The 26,121-nt window shown below is 53.7% G+C and overlaps 2 protein-coding genes and 1 long non-coding RNA gene across 5 annotated transcripts; 2 read left to right on the top strand and 1 right to left on the bottom strand.

The window, feature by feature from the left end:
- The first annotated feature begins 2,490 nt into the window (after positions 1 to 2,490).
- Positions 2,491 to 11,282, top strand: RABIF (RAB interacting factor). The gene is made up of 2 exons (XM_038541847.1): positions 2,491 to 2,668; positions 8,915 to 11,282. Exons 1-2 carry the CDS (start codon positions 2,543 to 2,545, stop codon positions 9,158 to 9,160), a joined length of 372 nt encoding a protein of 123 aa, XP_038397775.1. The 5' UTR covers positions 2,491 to 2,542; the 3' UTR covers positions 9,161 to 11,282.
- Positions 11,283 to 11,354: 72 nt separating this feature from the next.
- On the top strand, positions 11,355 to 24,372 carry LOC100855995 (tubulin alpha chain-like). 3 transcript variants are annotated; one of them, XM_038541844.1, is made up of 5 exons: positions 17,320 to 17,458; positions 18,901 to 19,123; positions 20,106 to 20,254; positions 21,684 to 22,361; positions 24,000 to 24,372. In XM_038541844.1, the coding sequence occupies exons 1-5, from the start codon at positions 17,456 to 17,458 to the stop codon at positions 24,291 to 24,293; spliced, it is 1,347 nt and encodes a 448-aa protein (XP_038397772.1). In that variant the 5' UTR covers positions 17,320 to 17,455; the 3' UTR covers positions 24,294 to 24,372. The 3 variants fall into 3 exon arrangements, with proteins under 3 accessions (XP_038397774.1, XP_038397772.1, XP_038397773.1); XM_038541846.1 differs by lacking the exons at positions 17,320 to 17,458; positions 18,901 to 19,123 and adding an exon at positions 11,355 to 11,493; XM_038541845.1 differs by lacking the exon at positions 18,901 to 19,123 and having other exon boundaries at positions 17,342 to 17,458.
- LOC119872474 lies at positions 15,796 to 17,150 on the bottom strand. The gene is made up of 2 exons (XR_005361776.1): positions 16,949 to 17,150; positions 15,796 to 16,348 (listed from the first exon to the last, which is right to left on the bottom strand). It is a non-coding gene; the product is annotated as an uncharacterized LOC119872474 (long non-coding RNA).
- Positions 24,373 to 26,121: the final 1,749 nt, after the last annotated feature.

Below are 26,121 nucleotides of genomic sequence, written 5' to 3' on the forward strand. Positions count from 1 at the left end.
AAATGCCTATAGGAGAGTTTGTGGCTAACCAGCATGGTCTTGCAGATACTGGGGGTGGGGTGGGGAGGGGGGAGCAGGCACAGTGATCAGCTGTATGTCTTCTCTCTCCTCCCTGTTACCCTGTGTGTTTGCCAACTAGCTCCACTATGTTTCTCTGACATGGGTAAGAGGTAGCTACCCCTTTACCCTTGCCAAGATTCTCATCAGTAAAGTATTTATATGAAATTGCATGTTTATTGACTCCTCTCACACCTGGAGTTTACTTGAAAACCAAACAGAATAAAGGGGAATCCATCTTGAGCTAATTTAGTACCCACTTGACTTTTAGGGTGTTAAGTCACTCCGGTCCTTTTTTTATTTGCTTAGATTTATGGCACGTGATATAAATAGCTATGGAGAAGGCCTGCAAAACTGCAAAAAATCCTGGTATTTCCAGAGCAAAGGAAAGAGGGAGCCAAAAAGGAAGTTATTTTCTCTAAAGAAGCCTGCCAACCTTTCTTCAGCAGATGGTTTGTGCCTGCTGATCAAACCACAGCTATGAAACATGTGACTCATCCTATCTCAGGAAAAGATCCAGGGGAGGCAGAGAAATGGGGGTAAAGAACTGAGGGCTCCTGGACTATCTTTACTGGTTGCTTTTCTGAGTTTCAGACCAAATTCCTAAATAGTTCTTCTATGGCAGCCACAGCTGAGTATTCTACAGAAAACATCTAAAACTTTGCTCTCTTCCCACTCTTCCCAATCCTACACACTTTGTTTATGCACATACACAGATGTACCCCTAATTTGGGGGTTCCTCTTGTTTTTCTAGGTCTCTTGGATGGCAACCAGCCAAATAGGTCTCCAGTCTCAGAGATTTATCATTTATTGTGTCACCCCTATTACAATACAGACATCCAATTTATTTCTTGGTCCTTAATGACTTTATTTCCAATAGTTCCTCGTACATTCCTATATTTGTATTCCCTCTGCTACCACATAGTTCGGGCCTGTATCCCTTGCCCAGACTCATGGAGTGATAGCCTCTCTTCTCCTTCTTCCAGTCTAGCTCCTCCATTTTGTCATCAGTGTCATCACAGCACCTAATACACAGCAAATTTTCAGTGAATATCAAAGTTCTTTCTGGCCTTTATTCCATAGATACCCATTGCCCATATTATGAAGTTCAAAATTCCTTCCCATGACTTTAGACCCATGGTGCTGGGCCCACTCTGCCCCTCTGATCCTCCCTTCCTCTGCTCTGCTCTCCCCTTAGGTAAAACGTGTTCAGTGGCCTCCTGCACGTCCTTAAACTTGCTCTCCTCTTTGCTCAGGTATTCTACTGTTCTATCTGAAATCCCCTTTTCAGACAAAATCCTGGCCACACTCTGATGCCTAATTAAAATGTCACGTAGCGGGATCCCTGGGGGGGGCGCGGCGGTTTAGCGCCGCCTTCCGCCCAGGGCTTGACCCCGGGTCTGGGGATCGAGGGGTCGATAAAAGATCGATAAATAATCTTTTTTTTTTTTTAAGATTTTTACTTATTTATTCATGAGAGACACAGAGAGAGAGGGAGGCAGAGACCCAGGCAGAGGGAGAAGCAGGCTCCATGCACGGAGCCCGACGCGGGACTCGACCCGGGTCTACAGGGTCACGCCCTGGGCTGCAGGCGGCGCCAAACCGCTGCGCCCCCCGGGCTGCCCAATAAATAATCTCTAAAAAAAAAAAAAAAAAAAAAAAGGAAAAATGTCGCGTAGGGAGACCCTTTTCTAACTCCCCAAATGGGGATTACTCCCGAGCCGTGGCCTCCGTCTACTTCATCCCGTGCCGGTCGTCGTCGCAGGCCGCGGGGTCCGGGCGCCTCCCGGTGCCGCCCGCCTGAGGGCCGGTGCCGGTGACCCTGCGCCGTGCGGGCCCCGTCGCGCGCACACGGGGTCCCGCACGGGGAGCTCCTGAGGCGCTGGGCGGAGGAGACGCCGCCGGACGAGGTCGCGGCGGGCCAGCGGCGGCGCGAGGGCTCCTCGGGGCGGCGGGGATCGGGGCCCGCGAGCGCCGGGCGAGGCGGCTCTGAGGCGGCTCTGAGGCGGGCTCCGAGGCGTGTCCACGCGGCCTTCCGCCTGCTCACGACCCGCCGCCGAGCGCAGCGGCGACGCGGCTTCCCCCCCGCGCGGGGCACCGCCGACGAGCTCTCCTCCAGAGGCGGCCGCACTCCGGGGAAGTCCCGAGGCCGCGTCCCGAGGCCACTCCAGTCTCCGCCAACGGGAGGCGCGGCCCGCGTCTACCGCCGGGCGAGGGCGACGGCGACGGCGAGGGCGAGGGGGGCCGCGGAGCGTGGAGACCGCGTCACGGCCCCGCGGGCCCCGGGTCACAAAGCCGGCGAGTCCCGGCCGGGCGCTGAGCGCGGCGCTTGCGCAAGAGGCGGCGGAGCAGGACGCGGACGCCTGCGCAGGGGGGTGGCCCCGCCCCGCCCCGCCCCGCCCCGGAGGCCGCGCCTGCGCAGAGGCCGCGGAGACAGCGCCTGCGCGGTCGGGCCCCGGACGCGACGGCGGCGGCGGAGGCGGCGATGGAACCGGCCGAGCCGCTTAGCGACCTGGTGTCCGCCGAGGGCCGAAACCGGAAGGCGGTGCTGTGCCAGCGCTGCGGCTCCCGGGTGCTGCAGCCCGGGGCCGCGCTCTTCTCCCGCCGGCAGGTAGGGCGCCCCGAGGCCGCGACCCGGTGATCCCCGTGCCCTGCGCCTCAGCCGGGCTTCCGGGGTCCGCCGGCGGGTGGGGGCCGCGCCTCAGGCCCGGAGTCGCCCCGACGGACGCTTCCCCTCGCGCTTGCATCTCCCTCATGGCTGCCGCCTCCCCGGAGCGGACAGTGGGAAACGGCTCTTTATCTTGGTGAGGCGTGACCGAGGTGTGACCCCGCCGCGTGCGCCCCGCCGCTCTGCCTTCGCGGGGAGGCCTCGGGGGAGGGGCCGGGGGAGGGCCTCGGGGGCGCGCTCAGGCCCCGGCACCTGCGAAGGCGACGCCAGCCCGCGAGGCCCCTCGGCCCGCAAGTCTCCCTCCCGGCGTCAGCAGCACGAGGCTCGGGCAGCAGGGCCTGACGGCGCAGAGCTCACTCCCGCCCACAATCCCAGCCCCTCTCACGACGCCTTTAGTGTTGTTTTTAGACTTTACTTATTCATGAGAGAGGCAGAGACCCAGGTGGAGGGGGAAGCGGCTCCCCGCGGGGAGCCGGTGCGGACTCGATCCCGGGACCGCGGGGTCACGCCTGGGCCCGAGGCCGACGCCCCACCCCGAGCGCCCGCGCCCAGGATGCGCTGTTACACCACTAGCCTGTGAGATCGTGTATCCTGCCCGCCCCTCTATCCTACCTTGAGACTGTGCACATAAGTAAGAACTTAATAGATATTTAGATTTAAATAAATCAGTGAACCGGAGCCCAGTGTAGAGAATGGGTCAGCATGGATGGAACGGATTAGTGTGTCACCGTGCTGCAGCACGTGTTCTTCGTGAATCCTGTAACCGGCCTCTCATACCCTTGAACTCGGAACTTCTTGAAATCTAAGGTTTGTGACAGGAAATTATGACGAAGCTGAATGGAGATGGAGGGAACGGCGGTGTGATATTTCATAGTTAGCAGGTGAAGGAGAAGTATGGTCTATCTTTCTTTCAGTTCAGAACTGAAAAGTTCAACGTGGCCAGAAAGCCAGGATGTAATAAAACTGGCAAGTAATGCAGCCAGGTGGAGTTAAGGTGATTGCAGTAGAGGAGGCCAGGGAGCTCTGGGGAGGACCCACCCCCTTGGAGGGTAGAAGCCCACGCATGGGGCTAGGACACGGGACCAGTAAGGACGCTGAGCCAGGTGCCCATCGGCGGTGGACAGGGCAGTGACCAGGCCACCTCACATGATCACAAGGGGTCAGTCACCACATGCCAGGATCCGTAGAGGAGCCAACATGCATGTGAGGGTGTAGGAGTAATTGGGAGCAAGGAGAGCACCAGTTCCCACTCCCCATCCTGAAGATCCCAAAGTAGGCGGAGTGTCAGACAATGGGCAGCACCAAGGAGCCATATTTCCATGAAGACAAAGAGAAAAGGGAAACACTCACCAAAGGTTGAGAATGTAGGAAAGACAGATGAGGTTAGAAAAGAGTAATTTGTTTTTTACAGTTTTTGGAGGGGGGAGAAGCGTGGCAGGAGTGGGCAGTGGAAGATGAACTCAGAAGAGAGCAGTGTTTGGTGAGACAGGGCAGCAGAGGCCCCGAGGGCACACCCAACAGCAGTGTCTCCCCAGGCGGAGCATGTACTTCTCTGCATCCCAGCCAGTGCACCTCAGGACCTTTGCCCCAGGGGAGTGAAAACAGGTTTACACAAAACCTTGTACATCAATGTTCATTGCACCGATTTTCATATTGGCCCAAACTGGAAACTGCCGGGTGTCCTTTAGCAGGGGATGTCAAACAAACTGCTGTAGCCATTTGGTTGGATGAACGGCGATGGAATGAACCACTGACATATTATACAGCTTGGGTGACTCTCCAGAGAATTGTGCCGCGTGAAAAAAGCCAGGCCCAGGGATCCCTGGGTGGCGCAGTGGTTTAGCGCCTGCCTTTGGCCCAGGGCGGGATCCTGGAGGTGGGATTGAATCCCACATCGGGCTCCCGGTGCATGGAGCCTGCTTCTCCCTCTGCCTGTGTCTCTGCCTCTCTCTCTCTCTCTGTGACTATCATAAATAAATAAATTTAAAAAAAAAAGCCAGGCCCAAAATAATACATACTGTATGATTCCATTTCTGTGACATTTTTGAGTTCTAGAAATGGAGAGTCGATGAGTGACTGCCAGGGTTGGGAACTGGGGGCTGAGGGTTCTGGGAAGTGTGGTTTTAAAAGTGACAGGAGGAAAAAAATAAAAATTAAATAAAAATTTAAAAAAAATAAATAAAAGTGACAGGAGGGGCTCTCCTGGTGGTGGAGCTGCTCAGGGTCTTGACTGTGGTGGTGGATACATGAACTTCCTTGGGGTAAAACTGACCGAAGTGTGTACGCATCACACAGAAACAGGGCACTCTGAATAAAATCAGTGTCGATGTCCTGGTTATGAGATTATGCTCCGGTTTTGCAGAATAATACCATCAGGGAAAACTGTGTCACCAAACACAGGGTATGTGGCATCTCTGTATTGTGTCTTGATATAGAAATAATTAGTACATATGTCTTTATATTCTTCACTGCACGTGAACCCACAGTTACCTCCATAAAATTTTAAGACTGATTAAACAATTTAAAAATCAGGACATTATGCTAAGTAAAATAAGCTAGTCACAAAAAAGACAAATATTGTATGATCCCACTCATGAGGTACCGAGGGTAGTCAAATTCCAAAGTCATAGGGACAGAGCAGAATGGTGGTTTGCATGGACTGGAAAATGAGGAGTTAGTATTTAATGGGTACAGAGTGCCATTTTGGGAAGATGAAGAAATTCTAGCGATGCGTGGTGGTGGTAGTTGCTTAACAGAGTATATGTATTTAATGCCACTAAACTGCACACTTAAAAATGACTTAAATGGTAAGTTTTAGGGGCACCTCGGTGGCTCAGTTGCTTGAGCATCCCACTCTTGATTTGGGCAGCGAACCTGCTTAGGGATTCTCTCTCTCCCTCTGCCCCACCCCCTGCTCTTTCTCTCTCTCTGAAGTAAATCGATCTTTTTGAAGAATGGTTTTATGCTATGTATATATGGTTGGTCACAAAAAACCACCACGAATACTCACAGAAGGGAGAAAATTACAAAAAAAAAGATACCAAAAATTTACTCTGTACTGTAACAGTTTTTATTTTCATCTATATTGTAGCCTGTTTGCCAAGTTTTCTACCATAAGAATGGATTTTTACAAAGAAAATTTTTAAAGATTTTATTTATTTATTTGACAACAAGAGCATGCAAACAAGCAGGGGGAGCAGGACAAGGAGAAGCACCCCCTCCCCAGCAGGGAGCCCGACACGGGGCTCCATCCCAGCCACCCAGATGCCCCAAGAGAAAATATTTTTAAAAGGACAGTTAACAGTTTTTTTTTTTTTCCGTTTCAAATATTTTATTTATTTGAGAGCATACAAGCAGGGGCAGAGAGGGACAAGCAGACTGCCTACTGAGCAAGGAGCCAGATGCGGGGCTCCATCCCGGGACCCCAGGATCATGACCCGAGCTGAAGGCAGGTGCTCAACCAACTGAGCTACTCAGCTGCCTCTTTCTTGAGAGAGCAAAAGGAGTTCCCCTGACCATCTCCCGGAGTTGGAGTATTCTACGTCTCTCTGAGGAGATGGTCCAGGATTAGAGTAGTGGCTGAGGTCCTAAGCATTTAGCCCACCCAGTCAGGGATGTAACTGGCAACTCTGGCCCCTGGCCCTCTGAGTTAGCAGCCCCCAATGAGGTAGTAATTTCTTGGTTTCCACCCCAGTGGTCTATCTAGAAAGCCTAATTGTATTCCAAATGTTACATCCCCAAAGCTGACCCTGCAATAGCCCTGGGCACTGCAGAGACAGGGTTGAGATGCATACAAATACACACACACACACAATGTGCCTAAATGTAGGTCTAGTCTTATGGATCTGATAGGATTTAAATAAAAATGAGAATGTTGAGAACCCTTGAATGATCAGTTAATAGTATTTCTCTCAAATCACTACTCAAAAGAGACTGCAGAGGTGGTGTTTTGCATCATTAAAAAAACAAGCAAACTAACTGTGGGAGGGAAGCTGGGGCTCCTTTGTTGGACATTTAAAGGCTAATGTTTAAAAAGTCTTTGGTTTTTCTCCCCTTAATGTTTCACTCACCTTACCTGTAGTAAAGATGTTGATTTCACACCTACAGACTAGGCCAGAAACACCTTCGGGGGAATTTAGGCCCACAGAGAGATACAGCTAAGGCTGGAACCTAGGTCTCCCCGGTCCCTGTTTTTTGGTTCCTCTTTGCCTCTGCCTGTTCCCATTTTCACGTAGGGTAAAACAAAGCACTGGGGACTCCTTAAAAACATTAGATGAGGTTAAAAAAAAAAAAGAAAAGGGTGACTGGAATGACCATATAACAGGAGGAGGGACTGTCCTATTTTTTGATGTCCTCAGGTGATCTTACAGTGTAGAGTGGTACACAGATACCTGTTTTAGCAGGCCACGTGGTTGGAAGATGGGAAGCAGAGATGTTCTGGATCAGTGCTCCCTCCTCTATCAGGGATAGCCACACGACGGCCCAGCGTGTTTAATGCACACTAGCAGCTTTGTGATACCCTAACTGTAGCATTCAGGAAGAGGCTTGCTCATCTCTATCAAAGCATTTGCCTCTTTTGAACTAATTAACGTCCAGTGGTTTTTTTGTTTGTTTGTGTTTTAATTAAAAAGAAAGTTTTTTTGCTTTTATTCTGCTTGCTAATGCCAGACAACCACACTGGGGGCATCCTATTGTATTAGAGTTTGGGGATGCAGTAGAGATGTACTATGGGGTGGAAAATAAATTTATTGGCAGCAGCCATAATGACAAGGAGCAGAGGGGTAATGAGCTTTGCTGGCATTGTATCCTCTCATACTCTGGGGCAGCGGAAGGTGTGTAAACTAACCATAGGGAAGAAATGGCTTTCTCCTAATGATCAGGAAGTCATGTTGATTAGTGGGTAGGAGGATCCTTGGGATGATATTCCAAATTCTAGAACTAGATTTTCCTTTTCAATGCTCTTTTTTTTTATTTTAATTTTTTATTTTTTTTTTAATTTTTATTTATGATAGTCACACAGAGAGAGAGAGGCAGAGACATAGGCAGAGGGAGAAGCAGGCTCCATGCACCAGGAGCCCGACATGGGACTCGATGCTGGGTCTCCAGGATCACGCCCTGGACCAAAGGCAGGCGCCAAACCGCTGCGCCACCCAGGGATCCCTCAATACTCTTTTTGTAAGATAAGTCCAGCATATACACAACACTGATAGAATAGAACAAAGCCAGATCTCCTCTGTTTATTCTTTTTATAAGTATTTGAGTTCTTGCTCCATGTCAGTTATTATTCTAGGCACTGGGGTTATAGTAATGAACAGGAAAGGTAAGCTCCTTGCTTTCCTGCGGCTTGCGTTCTAGTGGAGGGAGACCCATAGTAAATAGCTAAGCCAATAAATAATTTCAGAGAATAAGTAAGAAATAAAAGAGGTAGTGGCATAAGGAAATTTTGGGGGTAATGAATGTGTTATCTTGCTGGTAATGATTTATCAGTATTTACATGGGCCAAAGTATATCACATTGTACACTTTAAATATGTACAGTATATGTGTCAATTACACCCCAGTAAAGCCATTTCAAAAAATAAAATACGGGCACCTGGGTGGCTCAGTCAGTTGAGCCCCTTCAGTTCAGGTCATGAACCTGGGGTCCTGGGATCGAGTCCCACATCAGGCTCTCTGCTCAGAGCCTGCTTCTCCCTCTGCCTCTGCCTGCCACTCCGCCTACTTGTTCTCTCTCTCAAATAAACAAATATTCTTTTTAAAAATAAATAATAAAAATAAAAAATACAATGGACAGTATAGGAAGCTAATTCAGATTGTTTGGTCAGAGAAGACCTCCTGAAGAGGTTATATTTGAGCAGAATATCATGAAGGAGCCAGTCTTGCCACGATCTGAGGGCGCAGAGCACACTCACCCTGTGTGGCTATAGCAGAATGACCTCCAGGGAGATCAGGATCAGGCGTTGGAGCCACATGACCAGAGCATGTCACTTATGTCTCTTAAGGATCAGGGCGCAGACCAGAGGCAACAGAAGAGCCGCCCAGCATCCTCGTCTCTAACGTGATGACAGGGCTCCTCATTTGGTTTTCAGTCCAGGAAACTGCCAGGGAATGTGAAGTGTAGGCAGGATGGGGACGATGATGCAAGTGGGCCAGTCAGCGTCTGTATTCTTTGTATTCTCTTCCACTGCAGCTTTTCCTTCCCTCCATGAGAAAGAAGCCAGCTCTGGCTGACGGCAGCAATCCTGATGGCGATCTCCTCCAGGAACACTGGCTGGTTGACGACATGTTCATCTTCGAGAATGTGGGCTTCACCAAGGACGTGGGCAACATCAAGTTTCTGGTGTGCGCAGACTGTGAAATCGGACCGATTGGCTGGCATTGCCTGGATGACAAGAACAGTTTCTATGTGGCCTTGGAACGGGTTTCCCATGAGTAACTGAGGGGAGGGGGACTCGGCTCCACCGCCAGCTATAAAAGCTGCTCCCCTCAAGAACTGGCATTTAACCTGGTGTAACTGTGCTGCTGCCCCTTCTCTGTACTAATGTAAATGATGAGTATCAGCACGTCCGGTTGAACATGCATAGGGCTGATCCCGTGTCCCTAAAGCCTCAAGCGGGTGCCTCTTTCCCAGCTCACGTTGCATCCCAGCATCTCCTCCTCTCCCTTTTCTCCCAGTGGCAGGACACTGGAACACTTTCACAAATCTGCCCCCATCCCTGACATCCTGCCTGGGCTCTCCGACCCTGGACTCCCTTGTTTCTTGCTCTGTGAGAGCAGTGTTCAGTCTCAGCCACGATGACACAGAGCAGATGATGCTCGTGCTCACAGTTCAAACCCCACCTTCTCTCATTCAAGAAAGCATACAAGTGACTTTGTTGGATGGCTAGCTTTATCTACAGTAGTTTATTCTTTTTAAAAGTATAGCATTTACAGACTTCAGTATTTAAACTGCTAATAGGAAACACATTACTTTGGACACGTCTGTAACGTCACATTTGAGAGCCGACCCTCTGGGTTGATAGTGACTTTTTATGGTGAAGATGACTGTATCCCCTCCTCCCTTCAAATCTTGATGTGGTTTCTCTTTACATTATAGCCTATACATTGAGAATCAGATTTTCAACCCTGTCTGGCAGCCACGCCAAGGAAAACTCAGCCCTGGCTTCAAATCAGGGTGGAGGATGCCCACATTATCCTTTGCCACATTATCCATGACTTTGCAGGTTTGTCGTATCTGGGCAAGTAACTCTTCCTCTTCCTAGGAAAGACTTCTCTGCTGGATAGCGTCACTATTTACTGAGCCCACTAAGAATGGTCCTCAGAGTTTTGGTTCAGCTAGAATCCCTGGACCAATCCAGAACACAAATTTCTGCCCAAATGCCACTATCTTCTGTAGCTGTGGGGTTACTCAGTTTGATGTTAGCAAATTTGTCAGCCCTTCAATATGATTATCACTTGTTCTGTCATTTTTCTTCTGAAGTGACTCAGTGTCTTAAAAGGAATCTCTATGGCTAGGTGTTGAGTGTCCTCCCAGAAGTCCTACCTCTAAGATTGAGGAGAACATAGAATTGATATAAGGACTAAACAGAACCCTTACAAGCTACAGCCCATCCTTCTGTGTCTGTTTTCTGCTTGCTCCTGCCTTCTTTCTCTCCAGAACTTTTCTGAGGACTCCCCAGGTAAATTGTGGGCCTTGGGCTTTGCAATCAACCTACCAAGGAAGGTGGCTTCCTTCCGCAGTCATCGCTTCAGTGAGCTGTAGTTGAAAATGAGAGAACTGTTCCCTAGACAAAGTCAAATGTCTATGATTATGGCATTTGTAGTAAAACAACTGTGAGAATTATCCACTCAGGTCAGAAGGAACAAAACCAAGTAGATGCCTCTGGGGCATGTAGCCCCTTCTATCACAAGCCAAAACCTACGGAAAGCATTTTTTTTAGATTAGACTTTTTGACTTTTCTTTCCTTTTTTAATCACAAAAATAATCACTCATTTCCACCATCCGGAGATTGCCTATGGTAGTGTGGTATATACCCTTCTTAGTGTTTTTTCTATATGTATATAGAAAAATGTATGGTTTTTAAAAACAGATAAGAGATCAGATTGTGCTCTTTTATAACTTGCTTTTTCCATTTGACAAAATCCTGACTTCCCATGTTAACAGATAACCATCTATGGACACCCTTGTATTTCTGTACTATAATTTACTTAAACAATCTACTATTAGATTGTCTCCAGTCTCTTATAAACGATGTGATGTAACGTGCAACTTTATAGTTAAATCTGGATACGAATTCTTAACTATTTTCTACATTACTAGAAGTAGAATTGTAGGGTATGCACGTTTTCATGGATTTGCTCTCTTGACACATACTCTTCAGAAACAGCTGTGCTAATTCACCGTCCTTCAGCAGTATAAAAGAGCACTGATTTCTCTGAAACCTTCCTAACACTGGGTATTTATTATCATTAAAATATTTTGCCACTTTATAGAAAAAGTATCTCATTGTTTTAATTTGCATTTATTTTATGTTTAATGAAATTTTTATATACTTGTTGGTCATTTGTATTTTTGGTTTTTTTACAGAATTGCCAAACATTGTTGCCCCAGTAGCCAAAAATACCAAGTTGTTATTCTTGCCTTTGCAGTTTAATTTGAAAGAAATAAAGGCGTGTAAACAGTAGAAATTAGATTCCTCTATGTCCTTGGGAAGAATATGCAATCAGAAAAAGCAGAGGAGAATGGAGACCCAACCCTCCTGTCAACTCGTAAGTTAATCACTCAGTGTTTGCTATAAAATGAGAATGTCACCTCTTTGTTCCCCTTATGCATAATGGGCTCTCTGCTCTCAGCAGAGACTTGTGAAACCATTATCTGCTTTGTCACAGGTAGGCGGACGCAGCCCATGAGTAGAGGAACTTGCGGGTCCTGTTAGGGAGAGCAATTGATTTTTCCTAGGCCTAATTTTTCCTACAAAATTCTTTTTTTAACACAAAGACAGTGGTGTACTGACATTTTACATATTGTTACTACGCCACGTGTGAGCCTACTCCAGTAACTGTGATGTGTAACCACTGAGAACTTCTATTCCTGACGATGGTGGAGAGGTCGTTCGGACTGACCATCCCACTGAAAGCAGCCAGAAAGGCCGGACAGGCATTGGTGAGCTAACGTGTGTTTGAAGTGCTCCTGGACCAGGAGCACTGAGAAGACAGAGGCCCCAAAAAGTGGGCTTTGTGTTACGGGCTGCTCTTCTATTGGGGGCATTTGCCAGATGTCAAAGGGGGCAGTGCAGGGGCTGGCGGGTGATTGGGACAGCCTTCCAGAAGTAGGGGTCTGGGCCTGTCAAAGAGTGGTAGACCAGGTAAATGCTTCTCACATGGGGGTGAGGCCCTCAGTCCCCTGCACCCCAAGAATAGGGGTGAGCCAGAAGTAGGAAATAGGCTGAGGGGACTGCAGCTTGTCTTCCAACAATGTGAGTCCTTGAAATTAGATTAAGTCGATCCCAAAGTGGTAGTTTCCCAAACCCTTGGCATAAGCAAGTAAGAATGCTCTCTGGAGGAAAATTTAATTTTGACTTGTTTCTACAATAATTTTGCTAATACCATATTCTGAATGTGACAAAATGAAATCAGGCATATGAGACAGGATATTAAAACCAGTGAGGACCCCCTGGGTGGCTCAGTGGCTGAGGGTTTGCCTCTGGCCAGGGCATGACCCTGGGGTCCTGGGATTGAGTCCCACGTCGGGTTCCCTGCATGGAGCCTGCTTCTCCTCTGCCTGTGTCTCTGCCTCTCTCTGTGTGTCTCATGAATAAATAAAGTCTTAAAAAAAAAAGAAAGAAAAAAAAAAAAAAAAAAAAGAAAGAAAAAAACCAGTGAAACGAGGCCATGGAAAGAGGCCCGTAGAAGCCACAGATAGTGGAGCAATCAAATACAGACTATAAGATAATTCCTTACTCTGTTCAAGGAAATAAGCAAGTTTTGGGAATTTGAACAGATACCTGGACATGTGAAAAAAATATGAATCCTAGAGTTAAAAAAAAATATCCAATAACCAAAATTAAGAATTCAGTGGAAGTTTTTGACAGCAGATGATGCATAGCTGAAGAGAGAACTAGAGAACTGGGAGCTAGGAATAATTCTCACTTATTTGCAAGACTAAAACACAAAACCTTATACATTCCTGAGAGCAATTCAAAGGAAACACATTTATAGGGCCAGAAAACTACAGCCCAGAGGCCAAATCCACTCAGGCTAGCATCTGATTTATTGAGATTCAGGAGCCTGTGACCTAAGAATGGTTTCTACCTTTTGAAATGGTTACAGAAGTTCTTATGTAGTATCTCCCAATTTTACCTCTTACCCTGCAAAGCCTAAAATATTGATTAACTGGTCCTTTAAGAAAAAAAAGGTTGCCAAATCCTGACTAATTTTGTAAAGAGTCGACTTTTCTCCACAAACTGATGTATAAATTTAATAAAATCCTGGTGGAAAAAAAACATTTCATGAAATTCATCAAACTGATTGTATGAGTTCTATGGGAGTGCAGAGGACCGGGCTAGCCAGGACAGCCATGGAGGAACACAAGAGGCAGAGTTTCTCTGTTGGACGGACATTGTCACAAGAATGGACAAACAGACCCACGCATGTCACACCTTGATTTATGACAAAAGCGGGGGTGATGATTTGGAGGGAGCACAAGGAGGGTTCCTGCAACGCTGGAACTGCTGTTTTCTTATCTGGATAGTGGCTCTGTAACATATTATTAAGCTGTACGTCTTTTGTGCACTTTTCTGCATATATGCTGTATTTTCATAACAAGATTTTGAGAGAATGTAACTAATGATCCTACACAACTCCCATTTTCCTTTTTTAAGACTTTTTAGGGGCAGCCCTGGTGGTTCAGCGGTTTAGTGCTGCCTTCAGCCCAGGGCGTGATCCTGGAGACCCGGGATCGAGTCCCACATCGGGCTCCCTGCATGGAGCCTGCTTCTTCCTCTCTCTCTCTCTCTCATGAATAAATAAAATCTTTAAAAAAAAAAAAAAAAGACTTTTTATTTTGGGGACACCTGGGTGGCTCAGTAGGTTAAGCGCCTGTCTTCAGTTCCCGTGATGATCCCAGGGGGTCCCTGCTCATTAAGGAGTCGACTTCTCCCTCTCCCTAGGCCCCTCCCCACTCTTGTGCGTTCTCCCTCTCTCGCTCTCCTTGTCTCAAATCAATTTTTTAGATCTTTTAAGATTTTATTCATGAGAGACAGGGAGAGAGGCAGAGACACAGGCAGATGGAGAAGCAGGCTCCCAGTGGGGAAACCCATGTGGGACTCGATCCCAGGACCCCGGGGTCACTCCTTGAGCCAAAGGCAGATAGATACTCAACTGCTGAGCCACCCAGGTGCCTCTCAATTTTTTAAATCTTTAAAAAAAAAAAAAAAAAAAAGATTTTTTTTTTTTTTTAACTTTTAAGTAATCTCTACACCCAACATGGGGCTTGAACTTACAACCCCAAGATCAGGAGTTGACTCAATCAACTGAGCCAGCCAAGCGCCTCCACACCCACTTTCCTAAACATTAGTTCTTCCCTTCAGAATTGGATGGCACTTCTTTTCTATTACCTCCTACATCTATACACATTTAATAATTAAACCTTGTCTCTGCTTCCCTCTAAGGAAGATAAATTCCATAAGGGTAGGGACCAAGAATATATGTTATATGTTAATTAGTCAAATTTAAATAAAATTTTCAAAAAAATTAGGTACTACACTTTTTTTCCCCAATACTTCTTGATAAAGACAATGAAAGCAGATGTGGTACAAGATCGCACGGCACATCTGTGTGGTCATGACCCTGTCTAAGTCCATAGGGTAAGAAAATAAAGGTGTTAGCTTCAGTAGTGCCAACCTTTCAATTGTGACCAAGGTGTTCTTGTGTTTGAAGAATTAAATTCCCAGAATATGTCTAAATATGTCTAAATGTTAGAATTTAAGGTCAGGTGAGGGAAATGTCCACCAAATTCACTTCAAATCTATTGAAACTAAAAAAAAAAAAAAAACAAACAAAACTATTGAAACTTTGAATTCATGTAGCCTTGTATGGAAACAATGTTACGTATGATGTGTAATTTGTAGCCTGTGACACAAAACTGTGTGTACCCACAGCAAAGTATTACAATAATGGTTCTAATTTTGGATGTCAAAAACAAGTCCTGGGGCATCCAGGGGGCTCAGCGGGGGAGCGTCTGCCTTTGGCTCAGGGTATGACCCCGGGGTCCTGGGATCGAGTCCTGCACTGGGCTCCCTGCATGGAGCTTGCTTCTCCCTCTGCCTGTGTCTCTGCCTCTCTCTCTCTCTGTGTCTCTCATGAATAAATAAATAAAATATTTGAAAATAAATCAGTCATTTGAAAACCCGGTGGTCCCTCTCCAGTACTGGCACTGGCTCAAGAACGAGTAGCCCAGGCACGGCCCTGTGTCTCCCTGTCTCCCTGTCTCCCTTGACGCTTCACTGCTGGATGAACAGGATATTCTTGTTCCCACAAAGTCTCCATCTTCTTTGCTCCTCCCTCCCGGAGTCGGAGTGTGGTTGTCCTATGAATTCCGGGTCATCTGGTTCCACGTGGCAGGCACGATAGGGAGAGAGTGCCTGTAGGGAAAGGATGCAGAAACCTAGAGGCCTTTGCCTCCGAACTTTGTAACACCTTAAACTCCTGAAGAACCGTGGGAAACGGCATGTCTACAGTGGCACTACGGTCGGGGTTGGTGGAGTGACGCAGAGAAAAAACCGGTGGAGAGTAGAAAAAGAATGTAAACGCTGCAGCCACCTAGGTAATAGGAATCCAAACACCTTATAAGAGAACTGTAATGTGTGCGCTGTGAAGAAGCACACTGTCGAGAGGTTGGTGTGTGTCACTTCCACAGACAACACTGAGGGTCACTGTCGCAAACACAGGTCTACTTGGGTAGGGCCCACTCACTCTGTCCAATAAAGAGACCGAAGGACATTTTTAGCTGCCAGACACCAATAGCCGGTGCTGAAACGCCGGACAGGACCTGGCAAGGAGGAGAGGATGGTGTTGAGTTTACGGCCAGATGGCTTCGTTTTAATCAGACTTGCCCATGTTCAGGAGGATGTAACATTTGGGAAGTTTTGCTTGGGGCAGTGACAGACCAGGAACAACCAGGTCTCCGCGTTGTACTCAGTTTTTAAAGTACTTATTTGGATGTTCACACGCACGCTCACCTTATCCCTTGCCTGGAGAGCACCGCTTCACAGCTGCAGCCTCATAAAACACAAGGGTTGAGATCAAAGGACACTCTCCAGAGTTTGAAGTTAACCTTTGCACCCTGGATTCACACCACCAAGCCACCTAGACCACGACGCAGTCTGAAAAATATTTCAGGATACTTTTGAACGACACGTCTAGAGTCTTGTGGAAAAACAGGTGCAGGTGACACGAACTTTGAGTCTTCCTGGGTTGTGGCAACAGGAAGTCATTACAGCTGCAGATTTTCCTAAAGCAACGATTCAAATCTCCAGGCCAGGCTGGCATAATTAGGGTTCAGGCACCTTCCCAGTGGGACGTGAGAGCAGGAGATTACAGATGCTTTGGATTCCTCTGGAATGTGCTGAAGGAATAAGGTCATCACTGTGGGGTGTCCAGTCATTTGATAGAACCAAAGGCCAATTAACCCTCCCAAACCAGGAAACTGGCCCATTTGTTTCGCTTACGTATTTATAAGTAAAACCACAGATAGCTCAGAAACTGTGGAGGAGGGACAGTGCGCGTGCCCTTTGGCTCGGAAACGCACGAAACCACCGCTGGGAAAACCAACCAACCAACCAACCAACCATCCAACCAACCAACCAAATAAATAAAAAATAAAAACAAAACAAAACAAACAACCAAGTAACATCTATGACCTCCCTGAAATACCGCTCATGGGTCACGCCTCTGTCGGTCACCCTCGAGGGCCCCACAGCCCGTGGACTCCTGTGAGACTCTCCAGAATAACATCCATGTTCGCCCTCCAAGTCTTCTCCAGTGGGCTCCGGGCACCTGGGCCGGCGCCTCGGCAATTACCTGACCTCACCTGACCGGGAGGTTGCCTCAGTCAAGGGAGGTCAACTCCAATTACTTGCCCATCATTGCCCTCCGCCACCCACACCTGCCGGCCCGCCGACCCCCAGCCGAGCAGCAGCTGTGCCGCCCCAGAAGCTCTCGGTACCTGGTTCTCGCCGCGGCACCTCTTCCCCGTGCGACGGCTGCAGGGCTCCGGGCTGCGCCCCCGCCCGAGGTTTCTGCGCTTTTCCAGCCACGTCCGCCACGTTACGCGGGGAAGACCTGGGCACGGGACGCGGCGGCCTCCGCGGAGCTCCCACCCGGGCAGGAGCGCAGAGCGACCTCCGAGGACCGCAGCTCGAGCTTTTCCCTCCCTTCGGCTTTACAAACCGGCCAATCACCGGTCGCGGCGGCGTCGCTCCCGAGCGCCCGGCCAATGGCGGGGAGGGGGGGCGGGCCTCGGGGGAACGCGGCCCAATGGGGGCGCGCAGGGGGCGGGCCCCGGACGGCCGCCGCCCAATGGGAGCCCGGCTGGAGCCCGGCCGCGGCTGGGCGCGGACTTATAAGCGGCGCCCGGGGGGCGCTCGGGGCTTCGTGATGAGGCTGGAGACTCGGGGCGCGTCTGCCGTCGGCGACCCTCGGCGACCCTCCGCAGACCTCGCCCGGAGCCGCCATGGTGAGGGGGCGCCTGGGGCGGGCCCGGGAGTCCCCGCGGGGGCCGGCGCGGGAGAGCGTCTGGGGCGCAGGGGGAGGGGGAGGGAAGGGAAGGGGCGCCCGGAGTAGGGGCTGCGCGGGAGAGCGCCCCGGGGGGGACGGGCCAGGGGGCGGGAGGGGGGCTGCGGGAGGGCGCCCGGGGGGACGGGGGCCAGGGGGCGGGAGGGGGGCTGCGGGAGGGCGCCCGGGGGGACGGGGGCCAGGGGGCGGGAGGGGGGCTGCGGGAGGGCGTCCGGGGGGACGCGGACCAGGGGGGCGGGAGGGGGGCTGCGGGAGGCTGCGGGAGAGCGCCCGGGGGGACGGGCCAGGGGGCGGGAGGGGGGCTGCGGGAGGGCGCCCGGGGGGACGGGGGCCAGGGGGCGGGAGGGGGGCTGCGGGAGGGCGTCCGGGGGGACGCGGACCAGGGGGCGGGAGGGGGGCTGCGGGAGGCTGCAGGAGAGCGCCCGGGGGGACGGGCCAGGGGGCGGGAGGGGGGCTGCGGGAGGGCGCCCGGGGGGACGGGGGCCAGGGGGCGGGAGGGGGGCTGCGGGAGGGCGTCCGGGGGGACGCGGACCAGGGGGCGGGAGGGGGGCTGCGGGAGGCTGCAGGAGAGCGCCCGGGGGGACGGGCCAGGGGGCGGGAGGGGGGCTGCGGGAGGGCGCCCGGGGGGGATGGGCCAGGAGGCGGGAGGGGGGCTGCGGGAGAGCGCCCCGGGGGGACGGGGGGCGCGGGTGCTGCGCGGGGGGCGGGGGGCGGAGGGCGGCCTGCTGGGGCGCTGCAGCCTTGGAGAGCCGGCCCCGTGGGCCGCGGGCGGGGCGGGGGCGCCGAAGCCGAGTGGGGGGAGCGGCCCAGGACAGCCCACCCCGGCCGTGCGGACCCACGTCCTGACCACCGAGCCGAGCTTCCACCCTGCGCGGGGCAAGGGCGACCCCGCCGGGCCCTCCCGCCAGCAGGATGCTCTGGGTGAGCCTTCGCACTGGCTCCGACTCGCAGCCGCTGCCTCCGTCGGCCCCCAGACCTGCCCCTGGCCTTCTCCCCCGGGGTTGTGGGGGACACAGCGCCCCCGTTGGCACCGCGGCTCCCGGGGCCCTGCAGGAGCCCTGGCCGGCCTGTCCTGGGGCACAGGGCTCCGAGTCCCCCTCCTTCCCTGGCCAGCTCACAGGCACCAGGCGGCTTCCCCGGGTTCCTGCCCCTGAACACCTAGGCTTTAGGCGGTGAATGAAGACAGCGGGAACCACCGTTTGGCCTAGAGCACGGGCCGGCCTGGAAAGGGAGCCCAGGCTTCTGGGTTTCAGACCCTGTAACTCACTGCTAGGCCTCAGGCCTTGGAGAGGAAAGATAAAAGGATGCATCCGGGGCCTTTCCTGGCCCCACCTGGCTCCCTCCTGCATTCACACCGCCTCACGGCTCGGCTTCCCCCAACAGCACGAGTGTATCTCCATCCACGTGGGCCAGGCGGGCGTGCAGATGGGCAATACCTGCTGGGAGCTCTACTGCCTGGAGCACAGCATCCAGCCCAACGGCACCATGCCCAGTGACAAGGCACTGGGCAGCGGCAATGACTCCTTCAACACCTTCTTCAGCGAGACAGGGGCTGGCAAGCACGTGCCCCGGGCCATCTTTGTGGACCTAGAGCCCACGGTCATAGGTCAGTGGCCGGGAGGGTATTTGTTGCCAGCCCCATAGTCTGCGGGGAGCCCTGCTCAGGGAGGAAGCTCTTGGGACACAGGCAAGGCCCTGCCAGGAGCAGCACTGAAGCCTGCCGCTCTGGTCTGGACTCTGACTCCCGGGGGTTCCCCGGGGTTTCGTGTGCGGAGAGGATGGTAGGTCACGGCAGCCCAGACCCGGCTGGACGTGGGAGTGAGGGGCCCGGCCCAGGATGAAGGCCGCAGCAAAGAGTGGGCGTAAACACAGACACTTTAAGCTGCCTCTTTCCTCCCCCCAGACCCTTGAGGATCACATTGCCTACGGAACTGAGCGCAGAGACCTGGCTGTCGCTGGCTCCCAGGCGGTTCTCTGCTTCCTCCTTTCTGCATCTGGATCTCCTCAGTTTCCTGTCCCTGAAAACTTTACCCCTCTCCTCATCTATCTTTCTTTTCTTTTTTAAGTTTTTACTCATTTGAGAGAAAGCGAGCACGTGCGCACAAGCAGGGGGAGCCCCAGAGGGAGACGGAGAAGCAGACTCCCCACGGAGCAGGGAGCCCCACGAGGGGCTCAGCCCCAGGACCCCGGGATTGTGACCTAAGCCAAAGTCAGACACTTAACCGACCGAGTCCCCCAGACGCCTCGCTCCGTCCTCATCTTTCCAGAGACCGTTTTGTGGACATTACACTGTGGGCTGGGCTTTCTGCATCAGTGTGTGTTCTTGTCCTGCCAAAAGTCAAGTGAGACTCCCCTGGACGCGCTCTGGTTCCTCCCCAGGTAGACGGGGCTGTGAGGGAAGGTACAGTTAAAGCCCCTGACCCGGGTCCAGGAAGGACTAACTATACTTTGGAAGTGGGCGTTGCAAGGCCGTCGCCCCCGCTCCCTCCTGCAGGTGCACCAGGGCAGCTTGGCAGCATGGGTCCTGGCGCCCGTGGCCTGTGGGGATGAGACCCCTCTTACCTTTGCCCTCTCTCTTCCCCCCCAAGATGGGGTGAGAACTGGCACGTACAGGCAGCTCTTCCACCCTGAGCAGCTGATCTCTGGCAAGGAAGATGCTGCCAACAACTACGCCCGAGGCCACTACATGGTGGGGAAGGAGATCATCGATCTTGTGCTGGAGCGGATCCGAAAACTGGTGAGTGCACCCAGTGCCCTCGACACCTGCAGGATCCCATGTGTGTGGTGTTCCTGCCTGGCCGGGAGGCCGGACACATGTGGAAGAAAGGGAAACCGCAGGCCTGGGCTGTGACCCACGCCCCCCGGGCCCTGGTGGCTCCTCTGCTTTGCGGGAGGCAGGCGGGGGGTGCTGGGGCCTGGGTGTGCGGCCTGGCCGAGGAGCCTGAGGGACCTGTTCGCCGTGAGTGTGGACCCAGGCCCCCGCCCTGCTGGCTCCCAGCTTTGGCAGGTCCCTCTGTCCAATCCAAGCCTCCTCTGAGCCCCAGCAAGTAGGTGGGGGCAGCCTGTGCTTCGGCTCCCAGGCAGAGCCCCGGAGAGGCTCCTGCTTACTGGTTAGCGTAACCACTTCCCACTTGACCCCACCCCTCGCCGGAGGCACGGAGCGCGGGCATGAGGCCAACTAGCAGCCAGTTCCTTGGCACTGGTCCCTAGAGAGATCGCCCAGACAGACGCTCTGCTGCTCATGCACCAGCGGAGGCTGAGGACTTGCCATCGACTTGGGGACTGGGATTCGATGCTTGCTGAACAACATACCCCCGGCTTAGGGTTTTCTTAAAAGGTTTATCGAAGGGTTGGAGTGTGTTAGTTTGCTTGGGGGGATGTTTCTGTTGTCACCAATTTGCAGAAAGTTTGTTTTTCATTTAAGTGATTTTTATTGAGATAGACTTGTCACAGTGCTAGTTTCAAGCGGACGGTGTAGGGATCCAATAAATGGATGTATCGCAAGTCAATGGAGAATTTTTATATCCTCCCTCCCGGGGCGTCCGGTGTAGACCGATGCTCTTGTAGCCCAAGGACCAGCTACGTCAGAAGTGAGCGAGGGCGCTTGTTAACCCCGCGGGTCCCTGTGTTCCAGTCCTGGGAATCTCTGCTCGACAAGATGCCACCCCTGCCTCCCCCGCCTCCCCTGCCTCCCACTGTCCTGCAGCCAGGTGGCCAGGCTACCGAGTGGAGAGGGCCCAGCTCTGACATCCAGTTGTCCGCCCTGTCTGACCCTCCTCTGCCCTCCCCTCCCACTGCCCCTCATGCCCCTTCACACACCCAGCAGGGCCCCTGGAGGTCATCTGTCCCCTAGACCTCCAAACCCCTGCAGGTGTTCTCTTCTCACCTCTACCGAGGCGAAGCACAGGAGCATAAGAGAACTTTCTGGAATGGTGGGAGTTTCTGTATCGAGAAGTTTGGTAATATAGGTAACACCCTGCCACACCGTCCGTCGTACGTGCGATGAAACGTATACCCCTAAGTACCAATTGTGCTGCAAAGCATTTTCCTAAGTGCAGAAGGGAATACCATTAGCCTAGGGCCCCCGTAGTTTTGCAGACAGAAGAGGGCCGGGGCCGGGGCCGGGGTCGTCCCCTCCATCCTAACGGTGTCCCCTCCTGCCCCAGACAGACCAGTGCACTGGGCTCCAGGGCTTCCTCATCTTCCACAGCTTCGGGGGTGGCACCGGTTCAGGCTTCACCTCCCTGCTGATGGAGCGGCTCTCCATGGACTACGGCAAGAAGTCCAAGCTGGAGTTTGCCATCTACCCCGCTCCGCAAATGTCCACCGCGGTCGTAGAGCCCTACAACTCCATCCTGACCACCCACACCACCCTGGAGCACTCGGACTGCACCTTCATGGTGGACAACGAGGCCATCTACGACATCTGCCGCAACCTGGACATCGAGCGCCCCACCTACACCAACGTCAACCAGCTCATCGGTCAGATCGTGTCCTCCATCACCGCCTCCCTGCGCTTCAACGGGGCCCTCAACGTGGACCTCACGGAGTTCCAGACCAACCTGGTGCCATACCCCCGCATCCACTTCCCCCTGGTGACCTACTCCCCCATTGTGTCAGCCGAGAAGGCCTACCACGAGCAACTGTCAGTGGCAGAGATCACCAACGCCTGCTTTGAATCCTCCAACCACATGGTCAAGTGCGACCCTCGCCATGGCAAATACATGGCCTGCTGCATGCTCTACCAGGGAGAGGTGGTGCCCAAGGACGTGAACGCCGCCATCGCCACCATCAAGACCAAGCACTCCATCCAGTTTGTGGACTGGTGTCCCACGGGCTTCAAGGCAAGTTGGGAGTGAGGTGGGGGTGGGAGGTGCGGGGCTGTGTGCCCGCCCAGGGGAGCGTCCCAGGAGCTGCAGGCAGGGCAGGGGTGCTGGTAATGGGGAGAACCAGGCAGCCAGCAGCTTTGTTCTCAACAAGCTCGGCTCGTACAAGGCAGAGCGGGTCTCCTGTCCCTTCGCCCGGCAGATAGGCGCTCCCCGGGGCGGCTGCTCCGGCGGGGGCCAGGTGTCAGCCTGTGCGGGGGGCGCAGCCGCCTAACACGGCCCCTGCTCCCAGGGGAGGGCTTTTGGGGACACGGAAGGGCCTACCATTCAGTGACGGGACAGGACACGGGTCGGAGGATCTGTGACCGCGGCCCATTCCTTGAAGACTCGTGGGGAAGGCTTGCCCGACGCCCCTCTCGCTTCTGTCTCCACATCCTCAAGGCTGCTGGGCATGTGGCCTACTTGAAGTTTTATGGGTTGTTCCAGGGTGAGCTTAGAAAGATTAAAGGTGGCAGCTGTGACGTTTAGGAAAACGCGGCTTCCCTGCCCGGTGACGCTGGTGCAGCTGTGAGCGCGATGGGAGGGGACGCAGGGTCGTGAAGCGGCAAGCCGTCACCTGCTAGGACTCGGGAGCTGCCCCGTAGCTCAACCAGAGACAGGTGCTGGGAGGTCTGGAGGCGGATCCTCCAGCTCCGAATTAGGAAAGCGTGGCACCTGCATTCCGTAGGCCCGCAGCCCTTAGGGGCAGTGAGCGGAGGCGACCTTCTGTTTTTCAGTGCTGAGTGTGAGGGTCTCCCTGTGTCCGGGGCAGAGCAGTGCTTAAGGAGACGGGGCTTGGATCCCGTTGGGGATCTTCACAAGGTTTCATAGTCCCTAGACTGTTTTCTAAACTACAGGAAAGTGGGGAGATTGAGCACAGCTGACACCCGAGTGCCTACTGCCTGGATTCAGCACCTGGGTTTCCTTTACGTTTGCTTTGCTGACCCACTTAGACTGGCCTACGGCTTTTCATGACACATAAGTTCGTTTTTGTGCCTAACAAGATTCATAATAGTTCTCCAAATTAAAAATACCCAGGCAGCATCCGAACTTTCCCAATTTCTACAGATGCCTTTCACGTCAGGTTTTCAAAGTCAGGATTTAATCCAAGCCTCGGCATTATATGTGCCTCTTAAGCCTTTTTTATTTATTTATTTTTATTTTTAAAATTTTATTTATTTATGATAGTCACAGAGAGAGAGAGAGAGAGAGAGAGAGAGAGAGAGGCAGAGACACAGGCGGAGGGAGAAGCAGGCTCCATGCAGGGAGCCCGACGTGGGACTCGATCCCGGGACCCCGGGTCACACCCTGAGCTGAAGGCAGACGCTGCACCGCTGAGCCTCCCAGGGGTCCTCATTTCTTAAATCTTTTAACATATAACATCCGCCCTTTTTCTTGACGGTGACTTGAAGGCACTAGTCTAGTCGCCCTGAAAGTCCCACCTTCTGGACTTGTCTGTTCCTTGGGTGCTGCACCCATGTCTGTCACCCCCACGCCTCTTACCGACTGGTGGACGCCCCACCCGGGGCCCGGCCGTGTCTCAGGTGTGGGACTCCTACAGACCCCCTCCCAGCAACGCGGAACCAGGGTCTTACGCCACCCGCTATTTCCTCTCAGGTTGGCATCAACTACCAGCCGCCCACCGTGGTGCCCGGGGGCGACCTGGCCAAGGTGCAGCAGGCAGTCTGCATGCTGAGCAACACCACCGCCATCGCCGAGGCCTGGGCCCGCCTTAACCACAAGTTTGACCTGATGTATGCCAAGCGGGCGTTTGTGCACTGGTACGTGGGCGAGGGCATGGAGGAAGGAGAGTTCCTGGAGGCCCGAGAGGACCTGGCTGCCCTGGAGAAGGATTATGAAGAAATGGGAGCGGAGTCGGTGGACAGTGAGGACGAGAACAAGGAGTTCTAGGGCTCCTGGCACCTGCCCGTTGGTCGGGCTCCCTGTTCTGTTTCGCTAAGCCCCACAAATACAGTCAATGTCTAGATGACGCGGGGCTCTCGTGACATGCGGTGTGGCCGGGCGCAGGCCTCGGAGCGGCGACTTCCGTGTCCCCCTAGTCGTAGGGCAGGGTGGCTGCCGGCAGGGGTCGGCGGCGCTGTCCCCGCCATCAAGGCCCCTGACTGCCGGCCGGGGCTCGGGCTGCGTGGCGTGTCCCCCAGTCCCCAGGTCCCCAGCCGGCCGGGGAAGACCAGGGAAGGGCCAGCCCTGGGAGGGGTCGTACCATTGGCTGCCCCTGGGCAGGCAGAGGTCTGTGCGCCAGGCCCATCGGGGTGGGGCCGCCCGCTGCCGCGTGGACGCCCAGCTCCTGGGACACGGGTCTTCGGCGGGGCCGTGAACGTCTGAGATAATGTTGAAAGTGCCTGTGAGCCTTTGAGGCAAAAGAAAAGTTTGTTTTTTTATTTTTAATGGGTCCCTGATGAGAAAGGCCCCGTGGGTCTGGGAGCCGGCTGCTTGTGGCCTCGGGGCAGCTGAGGAGCCTGCGTGGCCCAGGTGCAGGGGTGACAGGAGAAGCCCCTGGGCCCGAGGAAGGCCACGCCCCGTGGGACCCCCGACCCGGAGGGCAGCCTGTGCTCCGGGCCTCACTCCACCTGCCTCGGTTGCTCGGTTCTACCTGTAGCTCGGGACTACCTGTAGCTCGGGACGTGTGCCTGCTTCGTCCTCAGGCCCGGCGAGCCCTGGGCCCTCCTGGATGCGTCGCCAGCGTGGCCTTGCTCTGGGTCCGGGGCCGGGCTTCTGGGTGTTGACCTAGGAACCGGTTCCCAATCCATGAGCCTTGCCGGGTGGACCCGGGAGGCGTTTCCATCCGAGCGCTGCATCCACAGACCTCGGCCCCTTCGGGGAAGCTTCGGGGACTGCGCCCCTGCACGAGTGGCCCGTCCCGGCTGCGAACGGGTGTCTCCCTGCGGGTCCTCCGGACGTCAGGGCTCGGGGCAGAGGTGGGCTGAAGGCACAGTAGGAAGGGGAAGGAGCCAGAAAAGCCCAGCGCCGTCTGGAGACCTGGGCCACGTGCGTCCGGCCTGCGCGCTGCTTGTCTTCATGCCGACCCGGGAGCGGGCCTTCCCTTCCCTCCCCCTTACCCTTCCTTCCCCCCCTTCCCCCCCTTCCCCCCTTCCCCCCCCTTCCCCCCCCTTCCCCCCCTTCCCCCCCTTCCCCCCCCTTCCCCCCCCTTCCCCCCCCTTCCCCCCCCTTCCCCCCCCTTCCCCCCCTTCCCCCCTTCCCCCCTTCCCCCCTTCCCCCCCTTCCCCCCTTCCCCCCTTCCCCCCCTTCCCCCCCTGCTCCTGCCCTTGCCTGCTGCAGCCGTTGACACAGTAGCAGTTCTGCCTCTGAGGGCTCGGCCCTCGAGGTAGGGACCCTCCTTCCGGGCCACCACACACCCAACCCCGAGCCTGTCCCGTGCCGGGGTACCTGAGGGCTGAGGGGGGGCGGAGCAGGCCAGGTGAGGCGTTGGGGTGAACCTGCCACTGCGTTCTCTCCTGGCCCCAACCGCACCAGGGGTGAGGCACGTCCTCTTTTCTCACTTCCTGTCCCTTTTTTGTGCGTATTTTCGAAAGAATCTTTTTGTTAAGCCTGTGTCTGGACTCCACTCCCCTCCCAACAGCCACCACTGAGCTCTAGTCGAGCTGCGTCCCTGGGTCCCCAGGGAGAGTCCAGCCTGGGTTCCTTCCAAACTGGGGTCCTCGGTGGGGAAATGATGGAGAAGCAGAGAGGTGGTTGCCTTGGGAGTTGAGGTCTGCAA

The sequence above is a fragment of the Canis lupus genome, chromosome 7 (assembly GCF_011100685.1).
Source record: "Canis lupus familiaris isolate Mischka breed German Shepherd chromosome 7, alternate assembly UU_Cfam_GSD_1.0, whole genome shotgun sequence".
Taxonomy (NCBI): domain Eukaryota; kingdom Metazoa; phylum Chordata; class Mammalia; order Carnivora; family Canidae; genus Canis; species Canis lupus.